Genomic DNA, 20,400 nt, shown 5'->3' with positions numbered 1-20,400 from the left:
CCAGTGATGGTGATCTGAAAGATACTTAAAAAAAAAAAAAAAAAAAAAAAACTTGGGAGAAGTGCAGTGAAGAATATGGGAAGGAAAGTAGAGTACAAGAATAAGAATGAAAAGGGCCAGTACCATCACTGGGAAGTAGTTTGCCTGAAAATAGTTTTTTCCTGCACCAAGAAAGTGAAGAAAGTAAGTCCCTTCTCCTGCATCAAGGGGATTATAAGCAAATGATTTTTATAATTATTAATATTTTTTTTAAATTACTGTTTGTACGACTGCTTGTCATGTTCTCGATTCATCACTTTGAACTCAGTATATTTGGACTGTTTTCTCCCCCCCCCCCCCCAGTCCCAAACTAATTCTTCCTAGTACACACTGATAACGGTGCATGAAATTAAGGGGATAAAAATCCCTTGTTGTTTTACAGCCAGTAAGCGAAACTCTAAGATCGAGAACTACGATCTATGAGTTTCATGCCGAAGAACTATCGGCGAATCCAAGCGTAAGTGACCACTTGGTAGTACAACACCAAGGCAACTCGTATCAAAGGTGGAGCAAGCTCCCTCCCTATCCTTGATATATCTCATAATGTAAAACGCAGCTCCTAGGAGATGTAATACTGCCTTACATTATGAGGAGAGGTCACTACCCAGACCGGTTTCAACCTTTTTTGTGGTTTCATCAGTAAGTAGGTAGAACTGGATGATATCAAAGTTTAAGTGAAAAGAACTTACATACCTTCACTATACGAATGGCATAAAGGTGTGCCTATATATTATAACTAAGATGAAAAGCCAAACGGCTATTTTTCTGGTGACCTTAATTAAAATTAAGGGGATAAAAATCCCTTGTTTATGATAATGTTTTACTGAGATAAAGAGCCTATTGGCTCTTTATCTCAGTAATTTTCAGTAACATTTAAAAATTCAAAATATAGCCCCTCCCCCCCAATATAGAAGTATTTTATTTCAACGCAAATACAAAAAATTTCAAACTAACAGGAGACTGTAAATTTTTGTGATGGTTATTAATGAGTTTATACTTTTTTTAAAATGTATAAATATATAAATATTTGATTTATTTAAATAAAATTTAATTTCGGTTTAATTTGGATTAAATGCTATCTATTGTAAATATTAATATAATAAAAATATTCTTTATATTATTATTTTTTTTTTTTTGAGTTGTCATAATCATTATACTATTATTTTATGTCTTGTAATGCGCTTAGAATAAATAAAATTTTTGTTATTAATTTTCCAATTTATTTATACTCATTTTTTCACTTCGATTCTAATTAGTGCAGGTTTTTTAGTCGAAAATATTTTGCGGCCCACTTGAGATACAGTTTTATAGTAAATGGCCCACGGTCCAATTGAGTTTGAGACTCCTGCTATAAATGATAAATGATCAACAGGAAATTGTGATCTCAGCTGCATCAATGACAATCTATATCAACAGCATAGTTCATAGATTTTTTTTAAAAATTTTTATTAATTGCAGTTATATTAGATGTATTAGAAACACTATTAAGATTATTTAGTATTCTAGAAATATACAGAAGATTGGACAGAATGGAACAGAAGGGATATCAAAAAGAGAAGATTCCAAGATTGGAATCTTCTTGTTAGTTTTAATATTCAAATAAACAGATGGTCACAATTTTATGATGGCAGCACACTGAGTATAGAAATTACTGATAAGAGGGAATAGGCATAAGTACAATGGAAATTGTATGTACAACCATTTTATCACCATGCTAATTTGTGGTTGTAGTTTAACATGCTGCAGAAAAGATAAGTGTTTTTTCAGAAATAATAATATTAGGTTGTTCATTTGTAGTAGTTTGTTTTTATGAGTGCGCTTGTTTAGAAAACTGCTTGTTACTGTATGGTTTTCTTTTTGTGTGATATGGCCACTATGCATAAGAGAACAATGGAGATCTTGACACTATTTTTAGGTGAATTTAACACAAGGAATTTTGTATCATTCAGTGTATGTATGTATGTATATGTGTGTGTGTGTCAGAAATGTTTTGCAAGTGAGTGTTGGAAGTAGTTCTCATCTCAGTGCTTTGAAGATGAGGAAGTGAAGAACATTGTGACTCAGTGGACTTTTTGATGCAGGCATGAATAAGTTGATGTCACAATATAAAAAATGCTTGGAAGTTGTTGGTGACTATGTGAAAAAATAAGTATATATTATATGTAGGTATTTTAGCATAGTCTTTTTTTAAATTCTTGAATAGGACCTTATTTTCTGGATGTATCTCGTAATTTAGAATAACGTTAAGTGATATTACTATGGTCAATGTAACTTAGATACAATTACTCTTTCTTTAGCTTTTATTGTGTTCTGAAAGAGTTTATATAAATTCACAGTTTGACTACAGAAAAGATCTTTTAAATGAAATCCACTCGGGACCAATATTTATAATTTGTGTAAAATACATGTAAGTTGTGTATATGGTTTATTTGAGTAGGGCAGAGTAAAGAATGATAATCAATACCCTATAATTATGGTTCTTACCTGTTGAAGAAAACTAATGCATTTGAAACAATGTTGTCTGAGTGGGACCTTAAAAATGTTTCCTGAGATTGTCTTTTATTAATGAATGCTAAAGGTTGTAACTTTTATTGACTGCAGGCTTGCAGTTATCTGTGCATTTACTTTGTTTTGCATTTAAAGTAAAAAATGCTGCACATATTATTAGGTAACATTAAGTTCCCAAAAGAAATGCATTATAATCTAAATATGATTCATAGAATACAAAGTAAAAACAATCTTGGTATATTTTCGTTATGTCGCAAGCAAAAGAAAGAATGAATGTGGAAGAATAACTTTATTGAATGCAGATGGTATACATGAGTGTCGGAAGCTAAGGAGATTGTTCAGTTAATGAGTGCTCACTTTGCTAAGATATATCAACCAGGATGAAGAGTTAGAGGTTCATGAAAATGAGGCTGAAGAGCTTTTGCATAACCTGGATAAGAATTTGTCAATAGGGACAGATGGAATATCTGCCCATTTGTTAAAGGAATGTTCAGCAGAATTGGCTAGGCCTTTCACACATTTGTATAACTTGAGGCTCAGCTCAGGAATGGAAGGAATGTAATATAGTTCCATTGCACAAGGGCGGTGCAAAACTGATGTGTCTAACTACCGACCTATTAGTATTTCTGGTGTGGGAGTGAAGATTTTAGAGAAGTTAGTAAGAACTCGGATACAGAAATGGGTAGACAATCATTCTATACTCTGCAGGGAACAGCATGGGTTTACTAAAGGAAGGTCATGTTTTAGCAATTTGCTCATATTTTATAACAATATTACTGCCAAGTTGGATAAAGGAAATGGATACACTACGATAATGTTGGATTTTTCTAAGGCATTTGATAGGACACCACACGATAGGCTGTTGTGTAAACTGGAGAATATGGGATTGGAACATAATCTATTGACTTGGATCAGGGGATAGCAGATATCAAAAAGTGGTATACAGTGTGTGTGAATCTGCCAGATTTAAGGTAACAAGTGGTGTACCTCAGGATTCAGTCCTTGGGCCATTATTGTTCAATCTATACATTAATGACTTCAAGCAGGGTCTATCAGGGTTGCTACTGATATTCAGCAATTACAAAATGATTTGAATAGACTGGAAATCTGGGCAAACGAAAATGGCTGTCAGCTTAATGTTAGTAAGTATAAAGTTATGCACTTTGGCGTGATTAGAGCTTCAGCGGCATATTATATTAGCAGGGTTATGCTACAAGAAACTGAGGAGGTAAGGGATCTTGGTGTATTGGTGGATAAGAATTTAAAGTTCAAAGGTCACATAGCAAAAGTTGCAAATACAACTCAGAGGATAATTTCTATGCTGAAGCGAACCTTGACATGTAAGGATAAGGAAGTAATTTTGCCTCTTTATAAGGCTTTGATAAGACCACACTTGGATTACTGTGCGCAGATTTCATCTTCCGGGTTCCAAGGGGATAAAGAAGCTGTGGAAAGGGTGCAAAGAAGAGTGTTACAAAGACTATATCCGGATTTAGATTATGAGGACAGATTGCGAGTATGTGGATTACAGACTCTGGTTAACAGGAGAAAGAGGGGTGATATGATAGAGGTCTATAAACTTTTGAATGGGTGTTATAGCATTTCAAATGATGAAATTTTTTGTTATATGGCAGGCAGGGAGAGAACACGGGAGTATCCATGGAGTTAAGGTTGTTCTCAGTCAAGAAAGGGGTAAGAGCTAGGTTTTTCTCTCAGAGAGTAGTGAGTGAGTGGAATAATTTGCCCTTAGGGGTAGTGAGTGCATCTAGTGTAAATGGATTTAAGGGAAGGTATGATAGTTGGGTTGGATAATTTACAGCCTTCCTCGATAAGTCTTTGACTCCCTGGAGGTCTCAGATAATAATAATAATAATTTTTTCCTTCTTTTTAAAGAAGGAAAAAATCATTGCGAATGACACACCAAAGTTAACTGTAGGTGTGTCATTCGCAATGGTCAAAATGGTATGCTACTTTCTTCTCTGCTTTCCTATTATTTTATTATAGCCATGTAATTACAGTTACATATAATCAATCAAATTACTACTCCATGGTTCATAAATTTAACTTTGTTTATAGGATACATCATGGTTGCATATTCTAAAGCACAATAAATTCCCTACTGTTAAAAAATACAAGGCAAGCAACAGAGGCAATGCTGCACATCTTGGTTTATAATCAGACCGTTTTTAGATTGTCTGATTTTTTTTTTTTATATATAAAAGTAAATTAATAAAAATGATTATAGGCAATTTTAATTATACTCACCTTTGTAAGGCTCGTTCCTCTTCTTCAGATGAAGATGCAGGAGTAGGTCGTTGAGCCCTTAGAGCTTCCCATATAGTGACCTTATAATAAACATTTAACAAAAGAAATTAAAAAAAGAAAAGAAAACAATATTAGAATAAAGCAGTGCTCGTTAAAATACAATTTTAAATGATAATGTGTATATTAAAAGGATATATCAATACTTTTAGTAAGCTGGCTATAGTAATTATGATTTAAAAAAAAAATCATAGCTTTTTCTAATAGAAATATTTCTATTTAATATGTTAATACTTGGTGGATATTATACATGCAGTTAGACAAGTCCTCCCTAATTTAGATGCACACTTAATGTAGTATGGAGATGAACTCAAAGACAATTAGATTTTTTTTTTTTTTTTGGGGGGGGGACTACAAGTTTCTCCTTGTAGGGCTGCTCTGGAAGTGTTCTCTAAGGTTAACATGCACTACAAGAAGGTGACATCAAACCACCTATGTATATATTTTTACTGGAGAGGAGTAGGGAAACTTCCAACAAAATTAACAGTAATGATGAAGTTGGATTAAAGTCTTAGAGATTGTTCTGATAGCTAATTTTAGAAGAAGATATTTCTGCTTTACTGATTTATATAAAATAGAGCCATAGAACATAAGAAGAACATATCAGGAAAAGGAAGGAATGAAAAGAATTCAGGTTACGATTTAAGATTAGCACATTGGTAAATTTAGCAGGAATGGGATACACTGATACTGAAGACATTACGATTTATTATACTGTATTTACTCGAATATAACTTGCACTTTTTTACCCAAAATTAAAGTTAAAAAATTGTGGTGAGATATACGCAGGGATTTTCAGAAACTGAAGTTTTACAGGAAAAAACTAAATCAACATTTATAATTAAATCAACATAAAAAATGTGAGAAATTATAATTTCTCACATTTTTTATGAAATGAATGCATTTAAATTTTAATTATCAACGTTATTTACATGATCGGCCACTCACCTTCATCACACGATATATTTGAATCTTCAGTGACAATGCTTTTGTAATTAAATTAAAACAAACAGTCATCTACTAAAATAGCATCATCTTTGCTCCTATCCAGGGCATTAGGGATGGTGGTTTTTAAAAAACTCTTGGCATTTATTTCTGGTGAAATCATTCACTCCACATAGAACCTAAACTTCACCTCATTCACTGCTCCACCCCCTGCACAATCCAAGACTGAGTAGAAGTCAATACTCTCACTCCCACTTTTCCTCTACTGGTTGCTTCCACCTCTATGCATATGATTGGTGTGGTGTTAACAAAAGATCACACGACTCAAAGACAAAGGCAAGCCGATGATTGTTGTTGAGTTGAAATGCCGATTTTCTTCAATCAAATTCCAAAATGTCTGAAACTGCCATAACATTCATTTTCTATTTCTTAAAGTTTTAAACTTTTTTTTCGTATGTATGTGCAAGGTATATGCAAAACTATTAATTCCTTTTTCTATAAAGTAAAATCTGGGGTGCAAGATATACATGAGGGCGAGTTATATTTGAGTAAATACGGTACTCTGAACATGCAAGTTTCAGAAGAAATGGAGTGGCATTCATAACTGGAAAAGATAAGGAAAATGCATTTTGGGATGTAATCTGATGTCTGAAAATTATCCAAATCAGAATAAAGGCATGTATCCAGTGAATGTCACATCCATACCAGTGTATAACACTCACTACAGATGCAACCTGAAGAGGATATAGAAGAATTTTATGGTAGATTGCAACAAATAGTGGATGGTACTCATAAATAGATTTCTTATTGATATTGGGTGAATGAAACAAAAGTAGAAGAAAAGGAAGAACAGGGAACTGGAAAATTTGGTTTAGGAACAACGAATGAAACAAATAGGATTGGAGTTTACTATTGAGAACAATCTGTTTATTGAAAATACTCACATAAAAGATGATATCTTTACAGGGGATTCACCAAATGATGTCAGATAGAAGATATATTGTTAACAGAACATGGAGAAGTGCTATTAAAGATACAAAAAATGCTACCTGGCACAGGTAGCATTTTTTGTATCTTTAATACTGTGGAAACATCATAAACTATTGATTGCTGAAGTGAAATTGAAATTAAGTGATGAAGTGACTATCAGATCTGATTTAGATCATATAATTGAAGCATTTAAACTAGAAGTTCAACTTGGATAATATAGAAAGACATTTTAGAATAATGAAAATAAACAAAACATATAGTAATAGAAGTAAAGAAGATGAATCTAAATTGATGAGAAAGATTTTAAATGTTTGTCAGAGGAGAAAAATAGAAGAAAAATGAGTTTTCTATTTTTCTTCTTTCTTAACTGAATGCAGATTTTCAGAAAAAAGCTAGGAAAGCACAGAAAAATAAACAAAAGATATCATAGGAAAAATAGATGTTTTTAGATAAATGAAGTTATAGGAAAATAACTTTAGACTGAGAATAATCAAAAAGATGGAAATAGTGTGCAGAGAAACTGTTTTAGAGAGATATTGGTGCTGCAGGAGAATCTGAAATGATAGAATTTATTATGAACTTATGTTGTTATGATCATAAAATTGATATAATACTGGTAATGAGATAGCTGCCAAACAAGAAAGGGAAATTTTCTGAAGTTGAAGTGTCAGTAGAATTCTAGGCAAGGATTAACTAACATCATCAACAGATTTGGAAGAAATTTATATATATATATATATATATATATATATATATATATATATATATTGTTGTAATTAGGATTGACTCGGGATGTATACATTTATAAAATTAAAATTTAACTGACTAGAACCCGAGAAAGTATAACAAAAACCTTTAATAAATCACAACTAGTTTCATCGGTGTTCCGACTTCTTCAGGAGTAAGAAATAACATAAGACTTATAAACAAGGTAAAAAACATGGACTTTCCAGCTTAATAAAAAGAAGCAGAATAGTAACAGTCATATTCGAATAGGTGACCGCATGCTACTGTTGGCACGAGTTGAATGTTTTCGTTACGGCAAGTCGGGTCTGGCAGACAATGCTTTGGATACCCCAGCACACAGGATCAATTGGAAAAAAACAAAAATACTGCACAGAAGCTTCTACAAGTCAGAGAGGTTGTTCCTGGAATCAACAGAAGCCTTAAAACATACTCTAAACCTTATCAAGTATGGCTGTATAAATTTACCAAAGATTTGGGAGACAGTCATCCTAAGGCCAAATTAATATTTATTTTATTTTTTCCCAACTTTGGACTACTATTTTTCAAAACTTTCAAGGACTACTATATATATATATATTTTTTTTTTTTTTTCTCAAAACTTGTACTACTGCTTTTTTTTTTTTTTAATTTAGATGGCGCCGTATTAGGACTTTAGTCTTGTGTTGCATGCTGCAATTACTTATACTAGCCCCACTGTTACACCGAATTGTGGTTGTCTCACATTTGTAACAAACTTTGTTTGTGTGCTCTGAAGATGCTGGATATAATGCGAAATATTAGCTTTTAAGTATATAAACAGTTATTTTCTTATCAATCTGTGTTTGCATCAATACCGTTTAAATCTTTCTTATAAAATAAAGGTATTTTAGCTGCCTAGTTTCAACCTTTACAACACCAGTATTTCAAACAGTAGTCATCCAGTTGTACCTTTTCCCTTATATCTAAAAAGAACTGAACAAAATGAAATTTTCTATATTTTCAGAGAAAGTACAGGCAGTTCCTGGGTTACGGATGACCTGACTTACGCCATTCTGTACTTACAAATGGGCTCCCAAGGCTTCCTATAAGGATAATTAATAATTAAATTAATAATTCAGGAACTAGTTTCTTCTGCACATCTACATAAACCTGTATGTCATAAGCGGTTCGTTGGCACAGCATTTTTACGCTTGAGGAGCATGGTCCCAGTATTGAGTGTTTTACAAAGGTTTACTGTGTAGTTAGTCAGAACATTAGCTGCTATAAGACCATTTGTGATGAAAAAAATAAATAAATAAAAGGCTGCATAAACAACCTTAGATCCCTTTTTCAAGAAACTGACTTCAATGGTAAGCTCCCCTCCTCCAGCAACAGAATCAGATCCTGATTCTTCAGCAGCCACTCCATCCTCTTCATCATCATCTTCTGATTAATGTTAGCCTAACTTCTTGCCTCAAAAATGCCCCTTCCAGTAAGCAAGACATTGATGCAACCATTAATATTTTTTTTGAAATTTCTCCAATCTCCTATCTAAATTTTTGAGTATGTTTTTATGTTCTGTTTATTTGAATTAAAAGAAAGAGCACAATTATTATTACAGTATTACACTGATTATTACTGCCACATATGAGCCATTATTATTACCACCAAATATGACCTAAAGACGTATCTCGTCCGTAATCTGGGGACTGCCTATATATGTTTTTTTATTTTATTTTTATATTTATCCCACACAGTTACAAGAGCCTACAGTACATCAGTACTGTGTGTGTGAGGTGCAGATAAGGGTTGAGAAAGAAGAAACCTATTGAAATTGTTGGGAAAACACATCATGGAAAAAGTTGTTCCAGAGGACAGAGGTAGATGGAATAAATGAGGAAGATGAGAAGCAGTTTGATGAATTTGCAGTTGTACCATAAAGGAATGTTGGAAAGCTGCTGATGTTATTTTAACAGGCCTAACAGCAAGAAGAGGAATGATGTTTGCCAATTCACTGAAGCAATGACCATGGAAATACGTGTAGATGAGACACAGAGCTGAAGAATTGCGTCTGTGAGGAAAGGGTAATCTACGAGTTAAATTGCTCCCCTCTGGACAGAATCAAGAATTTTTAAAGAGGTTTTAGGTACATTGCCATAAATCTGAACAGTATTCTAAGGATGTTTGGATTTGGGATTTATATAAGGTTAGTGTAAAATATCTTCTTGGGCAGAAAAGAATGTGTAGTTATTTAGAAGGTGAGGAAGCTACTGATGTGATGTGTTTTATGCAAAGAGAGGTTGGAGGTAAAAGTCCAAGGAGAGATAGTTTATCCTGTCTTCTGATGTGTGTATTACCGAGGATGAGGGAAGGTGAGCTGGGATCCCTTTTGGGAGAGAAAAGGCAGGACTGCATTTTGGTGGCATTGAAAGTCACTAGGTTATCCTTGCTCCACTGAGATGGAGATCAGTGTTTAAGGCACTGGTTATGATGATCCTGATGTAAGGGGTGTCCGAAAATTACATGGTTTGTCAAAGGAGGAGGATAATTGAAGAGTGCCATCACCTGCAAAGCTATGAATAAGATTTGTAGTGATTGAGAGTAGGTCATTTATTTATAAGAGAAAGAGGGTAGGTGAAAGAAAACTCAGCCCTGAGAGACTCTTACATTGGTTGCAAAGCTTGAAGAGAGAGCACATCCACCATGACATGCAGTGAATGAGCAGAGAGAAAGCTGGCTATCTGGTTACAAAGGGTGTTTGGTATCAAGTAGGCTTTTATGCCAAACACAATCGAAAGCCATTGGAAATGTCAAGGGTGACAGCATACATTTCTCCGAACCTTTCCATGGCACGTGTCTAGTGGTGGTGATGATGTAGGCTAAGATATTAGGTTGTGGATCTAAATTGACAGAATCCATACTGGTGATTGCTGATAACTTTCTCCATTATTTTAGAGAGGATTGAGGTGATGGCAAGTGGTTGGATACTAGGCATTTTGTCTCCCTTTTTTTTTTTTTTTTTTGAATGAGTTAGATATATGTTAGTTTCCATGAGATGGGATAGGTGCCTGTTCAATATAGAAGATTGAAGAGATGATAGAGGACAGGTATTAACTGTCCTCTATCACCTCTATATAAAAGGAGCACAGCATTTAAGTAGAGTAGGAGAGATGACATTGGGACCAGATGACGCTATAGTGTTCAGGTTGTCTAAGATTCTTCTTATGTCTTTCTGCCAAAAGGCCACAGGAGGCACATTGTTCCCAGTTGCTGGTATGGATGGAGGCAATTTGCTTTTGTCATCTATGTAGAAGTTAGAGGAAAACAATGATGCTGAGGTCGGTTTTTCCTTTAGGTGCTGTAGCAGTGGTGCCATCTAGTGAGAAGTGGGAGCACAGGTAAGCAGAAGTTGTGTCCAGTGGCTTTTGAGGGATCAGAAGGCACGACTACCAGCTGGATAAGAGACAAGTTTTCTGCTATTGGTGTTAATGAAATTGGAGTTGCTGATGGTTGATTTACATTTAATGAAAGCTTATGCATAGGCTGAGTACGAAGCTTTGGTTTTTGATGCAAGCCTATTGCAATAAGCTGAGTTTTTTTTTAACTGCTTTTAATTCATCTTCTGCTGAATCAGAGCTTGGAAAGGGAATTTTGGATGAATGCCTTCATGCCACTGTGGATGATTTCTGTGACTTGCTCAGTGCAGGTGTCTGGTTGAGAAGAGCAAAAGCAATGGTTAGGCCATAGAAAAGAAGAATAGTAGTAGCTCTGAAGATCATCTCACTTTGTAGTGCAAGAGAGCATGAGGTTGGGGGTGGTCAGAGGAAGGATGTTCGATGAGTATAGAAACCTGCACAAGACTGTGGTCTGAGTTGCCAAGATGAATTAACCTCTACCCTGGAAAGAGTTAATGATCAAGGACATTGGAGAAGTGGAGGGGATTATCTGGTATTTGGGTATTTAGCTGCACTATTTGTATAAGATCATTGCTTATAGTATAAACTTATGCATCATGACTATCTTGATTGGTAGTGTTGGAGAAGGGGATCCAGTTAGAGTTGTGGACATTCAAGGTAAGCTAGGACAATGACTTCACTGTTTGAAAAACTGGATTGTAGGTGGTTGAGTATATGGAGAGGACATTGTGGTTTTCAGAATTTGGAGACTGGTAAATGCAGCAGAATATGGATAGTTTATTTAGAATAAATGTATACATTTAGAAATTAATTAATGCCACAACAGAAGTAGTCAATAAGCTGGCATAGGCTGAGTACGAATTTTGTATTTATTCCTGCATATTAATAATTGTTTGTCATTCATTACTACTGTGCTAGTGTAATGATACACCTAATGTTTATGTTGAAAGTCTTTTTTTCACTTGGTTACAATATAAATTAAAGATGCCAAGAAATTATATTCTTGGTTTCATCCTTTATCCAAGTGTAAGTGCAAGAAGCTTGTTTGCACATGAAGTAACTTCACAACTGGGTTACTTGTATATAGAGGCTAATGATTTCACATCAATTGGCTTGGTATCCTATAATGCAAAGCACACATCCTTAATACTAGTATAGTGTACCCTGACTGGTTTAGATCCTTACCGAGGTCTCACCAGTTGGAGCCAGACCTAGAAGGGATCCAAAGGTTAAAGTAATGCAGAAGCCATATTTCCATATATAAGTAGTCAAAAGGTGTCACACCTTATTACTAAAATACTCTGGATTAGAGATAGATGTCAAAAGTTTTTTCACTTGTCATATTATAAATTAAAGATAGCAAGAAATTATATTCTTGATTTCATCCAAGTATAAGAAAACGAAGTTTATGCGTGAAGACTAGAAGGTAGTAACCCTTCCCATAATGCATAGTATTATACATGTCTGTAAGGGTATGTGCGATTGGCATATGCAATTGATGTGAAGTGATTAGCCTCTATATACAAGTAACCCAGTCATGAAGTTATTTCATGTGCAAACTTTGCTTACACTTCGATAGAGGATGAAACCAAGAATATGATTTCTTGGTGCCTTTAATTAATGTAATGTTTATATATATATTGTAGCCTAGATGAGCTTTATGCACTCAAATTATACATGTCTTTTGAATATCTGAAATAGTAAACTGAAGTTAAATAAAAAAAATAATGTGATCTCTACTCTCTGATGAAATGCTTTTGAATCTTTCAGATCCATACATTAAAACTGATTTGAAGACACCAGTCTTGTATACAGCTAGTATAGTGCTATGGCTAATTTATCTGTTATTTCATGTTTCAATCTGGTCCCTACCGTATCAGCTTTGCTTATTTCATTATTTATTTCCACATTCAATTTGCAATCTTCACTAAAAATTGTATATATGTTGGAAATATTTTACTTATGTTCTATTTAGAAGATAATATGATTTAGTGATTTAGAAGATGATGATTATGTGAAAATTTGTTCAGAAGATTCAGATACCAAACAAGATATCTGAACAATCTAATTCATTTTCACTAGAAAACAAGATTTTCTAGTGAAGATGAATTAGACATGAATTAAGAGTATTTTCTTGGAAGGATAAAGTATCAAAATGGAGGAAAATTCCAATAAGAAGATAAATTAGAAAACAGGGGGTGCTTAAGGGTCAAAGCTGTATAACTGAGAGGAAACCTCCACATAGCCTTTAAAGGAATGCGGAGAACCGACCAGGGCTTCTGACCTAATGTCCAATCCTCACCTTCTCGTGGTGCACCCTGTTGGGTATCTACTTGGATACTGAACGAACGAGGATGGGCTGGCAATTTGGGATTTAGCCGACCAAATTGTATTCTTATTGGTTAAACCAAAATTAAAAATGATGGTACAACATGACAAAATTTCATGTCGGCTGGGGCGTCGCCCAGTTAAACAAGGCCCCCGTTGTTTTCGCCAGGGAACCAGGGCGAACAGCGAAAAGTCAGCTACTGGAACAAATCTAAAAACAAACCCCAACCCAACATCACCAGAGTTAAAGATCAGTACTATCAACGTAAGAAGCCTGAATGGCAAAGAAATGGAGCTAGCTGAGGAATTAGATAAGTACCAGATCGACATAATAGGGGTGACTGAAACAAAAAAGACAAAAACTGGTGAGATCTTTCTGAGCAATAAATACAAAATGTTATATTCAGGCAATGACAATCAAGGAAAAGAAGTAGCCATAGTATTCAACACAAAATATGAGGCTAATCTTGTAGAGTAATATGGGCAAATATGAGAATGGGGAACTGGACAATGAGACTTATTTCTGCCTATGGTCCCACAGAAGGTTGTACTAAGGTAGAAGTGGAGGAGTTTTTTTGAGGCTTTAGAAAAAGCAACTGACACGTTGAAAAAGGAAAAGTTGGTCCTTGTTAGGGATCTAAATAGCAGCATAGGAAATGATTGTGAGACATACAAAAAATGTTTTGGGAAAATTCGGAGAAAAGAGCAAATAATAATGGCAAATATCTGTTGGATTTCTGCTGAGGACATGGATTGGTTATTACTAACACCATTTTCCAACATAAAAATGTGCACAAATTCACATGGAGAGAAGAGGCAAGGAATAAGAAAAGTCTCATTAACTATGTTATTGTTGATAGTGATGTTTTCTCCCTGGTGCAGGACACCAGAGTGTACAGAGGATTTGAAATTGGAAGTGATCACTATTTAGTCTTGAGCAGGATAAAATTGAATTTCATATTGAAAAGAATAACATGTAAGAAAGTTTTAAAGCGAATAAAAGTTGAGCAGCTCTCAGATGTGAACTGTAGACTAAAATACACAAAGATTATTGAAGAAAAAATGAAAGAGTTTGAGAACAGGAACCAAACCTTGGAGATTCAGTGGCAAGCCTTCAAGAAAACACAGATTGATTCAGCCAGAGAGGCATGTGGTGAGGCTGTCTGCAAGGATAGAAAAATCAGAACTCCCTGGTGGACACAGGAAGTTAAAGAGGCAGTGAAGGAAAAGAAGAAAGCATATCAAAAGTTCCTGTCAAATAAGTCAGCTTGTGCTCTTAGAGAATATAGAGACAAATGCAAGAATGCTAAACACTATGTAAAACTAGCTAAACAAAAGTCATGGGAAGACTTTGGCAAGAATATAGAAAATAAATATCAAGAAGGTGGCAAAATATTCTGGGGGTTGTTGAAGAAGCTTAGGAATGGAGGAAAGAGTGCTGTAAAAGGAGTTAGAGATGATAAAGGTGACATGAAAACTGGAATAAAAGATATCCTTGAAGTATGGAGTAATTACTTTGAAAAACTGCTAAATGAAGCAAGCAGTGATGACAGCACAGTGGTAAAAAACACTGACCATGCATGCAGGCAGTAATACATATCCCTACTTGAAGTAGAAAAAAGCCATCAAAGGCTTAAAATGTGGAAAGGCAGCTGGAGTAGATGATATTCGACCAGAAATGCTGAAGTATGGTGGTATAAGAGTCTTACAGTGGCTGCACTGAATAGTTCAGAAAGCCTGGACAGAGGGACGAATTCCCGATGATTGGAGTAGAGCTCTCATAGTACCCATATATAAAAAAGGGAAATAAAACTGAATGTGAGAATTACAGAGGTATTTCCCTACTGAGTGTTCCTGGCAAAATCTATGCAAGTATACTTGAGAAATGGCTGAGAAGAATTGTGGAAGAAAAGCTTGGTGAAGAACAAGCTGGATTCAGGCCAAACAGAGGCTGTCAGGATCAGATCTTCACTTTACGACAAATAGTCGAGAAAGCATGGGAATATAACAAAGATCTGTATTTAAGTTTTGTCGATTTGGAAAAGGCATATGATAAGGTGCCAAGAGAGAAGCTATTCAATACGCTGCAATTATATGGTGTCAATGGGGCATTATATCAAGCAATACTTAGTCTTTATTTGAGTTGTAAGTCAGCAGTTAGAATTGAAGGAAGTACAGGAAGATGGTTTAATGTTAAATCTGGTGTGAGACAAGGATGTACATTATCCCCTCTGTTATTCATTATCTATATGGATCACATTATGAAGGAAAGTGGTATTAAACATGATATCAAAATTGGAGATGTTAATGTCAGCTCTTTGCTTTATGCGGATGATGTTATACTTCTAAATAAATCCGCTACAAGTCTGCAAGATTCTCTGACTAAATTGAATAGCTGTTGTAATAGATATGGTATGAAGGTCAGCAATAAAAAGACAAAGACAATGAAAATAGGCAGAATCATTGAAAATGTCAACTGTATTGTGAATGGAGAACCTGTGGAACAAGTAAAACATTTCAGCTACTTAGGCACGATTTTTACTGAAGATGGTAAATTAAAGATAGAAATAGACAACAGAATCAGCAAAGCTGGTATGGTGGGAAGTCAATTGAATAAATTCATATGGAATAAAAGAGAAATTTGTCGGAACACTAAATTAGCTGTATACAAGACAGTGTTCAAACCAGTTTTAACTTATGGATCTGAGAACTGGGTCAGAAGTAAAACACTTGACCAAAGACTAGAGACTGTAGATATGAGAGTCCTCAGAAAGATTAGAGGCGTGAACAGATGGCATAAATGGCAATATCATATTAAAAATGAGGATATTAGGAAAGAACTTGACATTGTCTGCATCCAGGAATGCGTTAGCAGAGCTAATCTCAGGTGGTATGGTCACCTAAACAGAATGGGCGAGGAAAGATTAGCAAAACAAGTGTTCTCTGCCAGGTTGGCAGGAAAATGACCCAGAGGAAGACCAAGATATAGGTGGATTGATACGGTACAAAGTGCCTTAGATGATAGAAATATAAGATCTGATAACGTTGGAGTCTTGACAAGTAACAGACTGATTTGGAGGAAAATTGTAGATAGGAAGTTAGTAACGATATAATTTTTTCATGTAGTACTATCATATCCTGTACACACCTTGTGGGTACATGGCAGGAATTTGATGATGATGATGATTAGAAAACAGCCGCAGAATATTTTGCGTCAACTTCTGTTAGTTAAGTCAAACGCAAAAAATGCCAAGACAGAACTTGAAACTGCTTTATCACAGATGATATTTTAGATCTAATCGTATTATATACAAATAAATACATCGATTCTATTTCGAACCGGCATTCAAGAGAAAGAGATGCTAAACGAATAGACAGAACAGAATCAAAAGTATTTTTAGACTTCATATATCTAGCTGGTTTGCATCGCAACAATCAGCTAAATTTACAGGATTTATGGGCTACAGATGGTAATGGGATTGAATTTTTTAGATTTATGATGTCTTTACAGAGATTTAGATTTATTCACAATTGTATCAGGTTTGATGACAAACTTACCTGCTTAGAACGACTGAAAGTTGACAAATTAGCGGATGTGAGAGACGTTTTCTCACCATTTGTAGAAAATTGTAAATTATGCTACTCTATGGGACAGAATATAACAATAGACAAAATGTTACCTGGGTTTAGACAATATATTCCATCAAAGCCCAGTAAATATGGAATAAATATTTTTGCTATGGTCGATTCGAAAGTATTTTACACAGGAAATCTTGAAATATATGCAAATAAGCAGCTCGAAGGACCTTACTTGATTAGTAATAAACCAGTAGATATAATCAAGAGACTTGCAGAACCCATTTACTCTTCAGGATGTAATATTACAGTCAATAATTGGTTCACATATTTGCTTTGGGTGCCGATTGCACACTTGTATCTCATATACCAAAAAAGGAAAAAAAATGTAATTTTAGTTTCAAGAATGCACTTTGATAACACCATGAATTTAGATTCCCAAAAGGCTGACATAATTGAATATTTACAATTAAATTAAGTTTGTATTTATCACTTAGAAAGATCTCACCAGCTTTTGTCTTTTTTGTTTTAGTCATTCCTATCACGGCGATATGGTACTTACCCAATTTCTCAGCCAGCTGCATTTTTTTTTTGTCATTCACACTTCTTATGTAGATAGTACCAATCTTGAACTCTGGTGATGTTGGGTTCGGATGTGTTTCAGGATTTTTTTTAATTTTTTTTTTTAATAGTTATTTAATGTTTGAATCAATCACTGGTTTTTATGGTTAAGTGAATGTCATATTTTTCTTGTTTGAACTACACTGGTTAGTAAACCAATTTTGAATATGAAATATTTGTTGCTTATTTTCAATGAATTTATCTATAGCATATCAAAAATATTACATATTTTTGACTACTATCAACATGCAACAGGTTTCTTTAGAAGTACAAAGATGGAATGAAAATATTCCTAACATGGGAGATGGAGAATAATTTACTATTACCTAATGTTTGAAATCTGCTGAGTTAATGTATAAAATAGTAATAACACTAATGGTATATTTTGTAAAACTAGAAATTTACATAAGGAAAAGGTGCGTCTATGTAATCTCTCAACATTTAGTATCTGTCTTTTTGAAAAGCTCATAAATCTTTATTATTATAATGGTACTCTTGTTCTTTCCCCTCACCTGATCCTCTTCACTGCCTGCCTCCATAAGCGACTGTTGGATAGCATATTGCAGTAGTTCATCATCTTCATCTATACTGAGGTGGCGGAATTCATCATTACCTAAAAGGTGAAATCAAAAAACAAATTAACTTCCATCTTTTAACTAATGGCATACAAAGAACAACGAAAAAATAGAAATATGCAAAATAAAATGTAGTTCTATATTTTACACATGCAGGCTTAAAACATGCATCATGCACCACTAGTTACACAAGTTCCAAGCAAAAGCAGACTAAAAACATGCTCTGGATCATATTTTTGGACCTACTGCATTATCTATCAATGCACATAGAATTATTACTTTAAAAATATATAGTTATTTCAGTTACACCTTAAAAATGATTTACTGAAGCCGATTATTATTATTTTTTGTTTAAGTCATGCAATTTTTAAACTTCATTTTTGGATACTGCATACATAAAAGTAGTCAAGCAAATTCATATATATATATATATATATAAAATGAAATGAAAAATAAATGTTTATGTATTAACACTAATAAACAAAATTTATTAAAACTATACTGTTTTAACAACACATGCAATTATGCATATGTAGTTAAAGGCTAAACAATCCAACTATATCAATGAGAACATTCAGATTAAAAAAAAAAAAAAACATTACAAAATAGAATTAAGAACGTATCCTAAACATTTATTCTATGAAAATGTTAACTATTTTTGTTTGAAACTAGTATATTTACGAGTATTTTATGTATGCAGTATTTTAAATGCTAGAACCTATTTTATTATCATGCACCTCAGTTTGTTCCAAAACATGCACTACTTTTATGAAGCAGTTCCCAGACTAACTTCTTTGGCAGAAAATCACGCACCTGCCACAGTTACTGTCCCATACTCCTCTGCACTCACCACTGCTACACTGGAGCCAGAATAATGCAAATGAATGATAAAATTATTGACAGGGTTATAGATTCCAAGATGGTTACATAAATAGAAGGCCACAAGAAAAATACACAGCAATTTTTAATAAAATATTTTTTGATGCAAATATTTTCTAACATAATCTAAATGTAATTATCATCTACACTTTATATAAATTAATTAATATATGTTTGAAAGTTTAGAGATTAGTTAAACCAAGCTGAAAAATAAATGTGGAGGAACTGCAGCCATTCATTTGCAATATTCTGACACCTAACAAACAATTCGAACTCCACTATTGTTCCTGACCACACCTTAAGCTATATTATTACTATTATTTAAGTAAGAACTTAAGTAAAATGGACTGGAATCATGTAGCAATTGTTAAATCTATTTTGATCACATTTAATTATTTGATTATAATGATGCAATACTGTAGTTATAAAAGTGTTTCATAAACTAGGTTAAAACAATGTATCTCTATTTTTGTTTTTTTTAAATTTCGTACACATGAAATTCATAAACTTATTTAAATGAAATATTTCACCTTAACTAATCAGCTATTTTACTGAATTATATGCATAAAAACAGAAGAATATTGGATAGCGATTCAATTTTTGTGAGCTAAAGTACAGCAGTTGTAGAAATTCCAAAACTTGTAGCATATATTTAAAAATTACACTATGTGGCAATAGTGGTTTTCCACAGTGAAGAATGCATAATTAGATTCAAGCATTCAAATAATGAGCATTGTTGCTATTTACAAAAAATTAATGAAGTAATTAACCACATACAAGATTACTTGAGTTCTGCTACCAAATATATAACACATATCTGATCTACCACAGCCAGAAAGCAAATGATAGATGAAAACAAATAAAAACATATCCCCTGTGAAGAAAAAACTTTAAATCATATCACAACCTTCAGCAAAAAAAAAAAAAAAATAATGCTTACATGCTTCCCAAAATTTACAAGGACAGCTTTTTGAAGATTATCAGAAAGGGATATGTCATTGGGGGAAAAAAAAAAAAAAATACATAGTACGTCAAGATGAGCCATGATAAGCTGAAGTTAACAACTGTGAGTGAAGGTAAGTCTGTCAGTATCAATACAGAAATGGCAGGGCTTTTCATCCTGCAAAAGCAAATCAGCTAGAATCATTGCAAATTAGAAACAATACACTTGCTTCATAGCCTTAAAATTGCTTTGGCCATAAATAAAAAAACAACCAATAAATAACTTGTTTCATTCCATTGAATGCAAGGCCTGAGATTATAACTGATATTACAGCTGAGGTTCTTGTAACATTCTGTGCAGAGACTAAACTTCATAAATTGAAATTATGTTAAATATAATTTTTTTTTGGTCTACTCAAAATTTTAATTGGCTGCCTTTTTTTGCAGTGATCATCAGGTGAAAGAGCAAAGCATAATTGACTTAACCAATTAGGGGTTCAAAAAGCTGCAGACAACATACAAAAGTTTGTGCTGCCAAACAAAGTACAGTAAAT

The 20,400-nt window shown here is 33.8% G+C and overlaps 1 protein-coding gene across 4 annotated transcripts in view; it reads right to left on the bottom strand.

The window, feature by feature from the left end:
* The window catches only part of LOC150101881 (ankyrin repeat domain-containing protein 13D-like), a 248,457-nt gene that overhangs the window by 13,841 nt on the left and 214,216 nt on the right, over positions 1-20,400 (bottom strand). For all 4 annotated transcript variants that reach the window (XM_090400995.1, XM_090400994.1, XM_090400996.1 and 1 more), the window contains exons 13-14: positions 17,963-18,063; positions 4,813-4,892 (exon numbers count right to left, since the gene is read on the bottom strand). In XM_090400995.1, the coding sequence (XP_090257121.1) occupies positions 4,813-4,892; positions 17,963-18,063 (181 nt within the window). The remainder of the gene's footprint in view (positions 1-4,812; positions 4,893-17,962; positions 18,064-20,400) is intronic.

Source organism: Typopeltis vanoorti, chromosome 11 (assembly GCF_054136105.1).
Source record: "Typopeltis vanoorti isolate ZY-2024b chromosome 11, IOZ_Tvanoo_1.0, whole genome shotgun sequence".
In the NCBI taxonomy this organism is placed as follows: Eukaryota; Metazoa; Arthropoda; class Arachnida; order Uropygi; family Thelyphonidae; genus Typopeltis; species Typopeltis vanoorti.
Note: the sequence above shows the minus strand (reverse complement) of the source record. Positions and strands in the feature narration are given on the sequence as shown.